Source organism: Labeo rohita, chromosome 22, assembly GCF_022985175.1.
Source record: "Labeo rohita strain BAU-BD-2019 chromosome 22, IGBB_LRoh.1.0, whole genome shotgun sequence".
Taxonomy (NCBI): Eukaryota; Metazoa; Chordata; class Actinopteri; order Cypriniformes; family Cyprinidae; genus Labeo; species Labeo rohita.
Window position 1 is genome coordinate 34,827,692 of NC_066890.1, and position 2,668 is coordinate 34,830,359.

Below are 2,668 nucleotides of genomic sequence, written 5' to 3' on the forward strand. Positions count from 1 at the left end.
ATTTATTCAGTTTTAGATTTGTGTGTGCTTATATACAACCCGTTCATCTTTGTGCCATCTAATCTAATGATAATAGTTTACCAGAGATTGAGTGTACATATATGCTGTATGCTGCCATGTACCATGATATGGGATAATGTTGTTTGTTTTCATTTTGTTGGACAAACACAATCTAATTTAGTTATTATGAATTTCATTGAATTTATTTCAATAGAGCACGTCTGAATGACTTCCAATCTAAAAGAATGAAATTGACCCCCGTTCGCATGAATGGTTTCTATTGTTCTTTTCAGTGTTCCTTGTCTCATAGTTTATGATTAATGACCATGTAAACAGTTAATAAAAAAGATCCCAAATCGCTGTATATTAGATTTGCTGTAACACATTGTTCTGTGAACAAATATAGATGATATTTTCTGTTTAAAAGGTCTCAGTTCTTCATTCAGTCTAAAGTAAGCCAGTGGACAACTTCGGTGGCCAGTTTCTCATTCTTCATGAAAGATGGTGTTTCTCGAGCTGTTTTCGAATCATTCAGAAAAAACAGGAAAAAATGCAGCTTCTTTTGGGGCAATGCATTTTTCCTTTGCACTAATTGGACTGGAGAAGTTGATGGATCGGGAATTTTCCTGCCCATGCGACCCTGGGTTTAACATGGTGTTGATCAGCTTCATCTTTCTTGGACCTGCTCTTCTGGCTCTGACTATGATGACGTTCATCCAAAGACCTTGCAGACGTTCACCTTCTCATTGTGCTGGGCTCCTTTTATTTAGTCTGATTCCACCTTCATTGTGGATTTTTCTGTTGTTGTTTGAGGGTGATTATGTTGCATGTGGCATGACACACTGGGAAGGAGATTACGTCTTGGATGAAGACCTCCAGATTAAATGGTGCAAACCCACCGGAGTAAGGGACGGCAAAGCGAATGGGACAGAATTGCGAGACCTGACAGAAAACGTAATTTTCTACTCAAGGGTAAGTCTGTTGTACAATTTTATCAACTTTATTTTTATACATTTTATCATATGTCTTATTTGTGTGTGTTTTATTAGTTTTCATCTTTAGTTCTGCTCACATTCCTTGCCGTCGTCATCATTGCTGCTGTAAGCTGTTGGGATTGTAGAACAAGATGCCAGGAGCATCAGGAAAAGCGGGATAAACCAACACAATTATCAGAGTCATCCATCTATGGTTCAGAGGTTAAACTGCAGCGGTCTGTCTGAACTCATCAGGGTGATCTGCGTATAAATCCACCTGGATTAAGACAAGAAACGACTTGAATGATGGGTCATTTCTAGGGAGACGCCTGCTGTTTTGACTAAACTATCTGGATTTACTGCATTTGTACCTGATGATTTTTTTGCTAGTGCATCTCTATAGTTTGCTGTATTGTGTATTGTAACTATATGAAGAGTTTATTTGTAAAAACCGATAAAAACCAAGTGCCATGCATTATTCTTCACACATAGTGCGATCTGAACCATAAACATGTTATCCTGACTCTCAAATAAGCCGTCTAAATTGTCAGCTGATGGGATTACAGTGATACAACGAGTGTGTTTTTTTTAACTCTGAAACTTGAAATGTGGAGTTATTTGCTTTTGCCAAAAAACAACTGTATTATTACTTAACTAAAACAACCCGACTGCAGTTTTATTGATATTACTTGGAATGCACAATTAAAAAAAAAAAAAGAGATGTGTTTTTGCAATTCTTCATATATATGTTCAATTAAACCTTCTTTCACTCTTAGAGGTGCTTTATGATGCCATAGAAGAAACGTTTTTGTTTAAATGGTTCCATAAAGAATATTTAATATCTGTAGAACCTCTCTGTTTCACAAAAGGTTCTTTGTGGCAAAAGAAGGTTCTTCAGATTATAACAAGGTAAAGAACCTTTTTAAAGAACCTTTGAATGAATGGTTCTTTGTGGAACCAAGAATGGTTCTTCAGTGGCAGTGGTTCTACAGCATCTCTGTGAAGAAATCTTTAAAAATGGCTTTATTTTTAAGAGTGTAGATGTGTGTAGAAGTAAATGTATGATAATAGTGTGGATGTGAAATCTAAAAAGGATATAAACCCAATGGTTGTTTTAAAATATATAATGTACTTTCTTTGATGTACTTTTAAAATGGTTTAAAATTCTTTTAAACTTGGCTTAAGAATGTAAAACTAATGAGCTATTTGTACCATATGCATAATAAAAATAATAATAATGATCAATTATAATCTCTAGCATTTTAACTGATAAGGTAAACAAGTAAGTTAGAAAAGCATTAACAAATCTAGAAAACACACACATACACAAAAGCATCACAACATTTAACCATCTCAAAGAAGTAAAAAACTTGACAAAATGCAAATGCATTTCATCTTTTTTTTTTTTCATAAGAGCATGAATTCTCACGGTACTTATTTAAATGTGTTATAATTCTCAAAGTACACAGGGTGGCGATCGCTCCTGTTGTATTTGGATGAAATCTGAAACCTGTTGTTGCGCAATGTGACGTTTATACCTGTTTGCTTCCTTCCCAGATTCTGAATGCACAAATCAGTATTAGTATTTGAGACTGACAGGATTGGCTAACCAATGCCAAGTACCTGAGGAGTGAATGTAAAAATGTGGAAAGAAAGGAAATAGAACAAAGAATCGGTTTTATCAACTGTATGAG

The 2,668-nt window shown here is 35.0% G+C and overlaps 1 protein-coding gene across 1 annotated transcript; it reads left to right on the top strand.

The window, feature by feature from the left end:
* The first annotated feature begins 490 nt into the window (after window positions 1-490).
* On the top strand, window positions 491-1,420 carry LOC127153224 (uncharacterized). The gene is made up of 2 exons (XM_051094200.1): window positions 491-972; window positions 1,050-1,420. Exons 1-2 carry the CDS (start codon window positions 502-504, stop codon window positions 1,218-1,220), a joined length of 642 nt encoding a protein of 213 aa, XP_050950157.1. The 5' UTR covers window positions 491-501; the 3' UTR covers window positions 1,221-1,420.
* Window positions 1,421-2,668: the final 1,248 nt, after the last annotated feature.

Coding starts and splice junctions, on each gene's coding strand:
- LOC127153224 (XM_051094200.1), top strand. CDS start 502: ATGGTGTTTCTCGAGCTGTTTTCGAATCATTCAGAAAAAACAGGAAAA. Junction 973..1,049: donor ACGTAATTTTCTACTCAAGG/GTAAGTCTGTTG, acceptor GTGTTTTATTAG/TTTTCATCTTTAGTTCTGCT.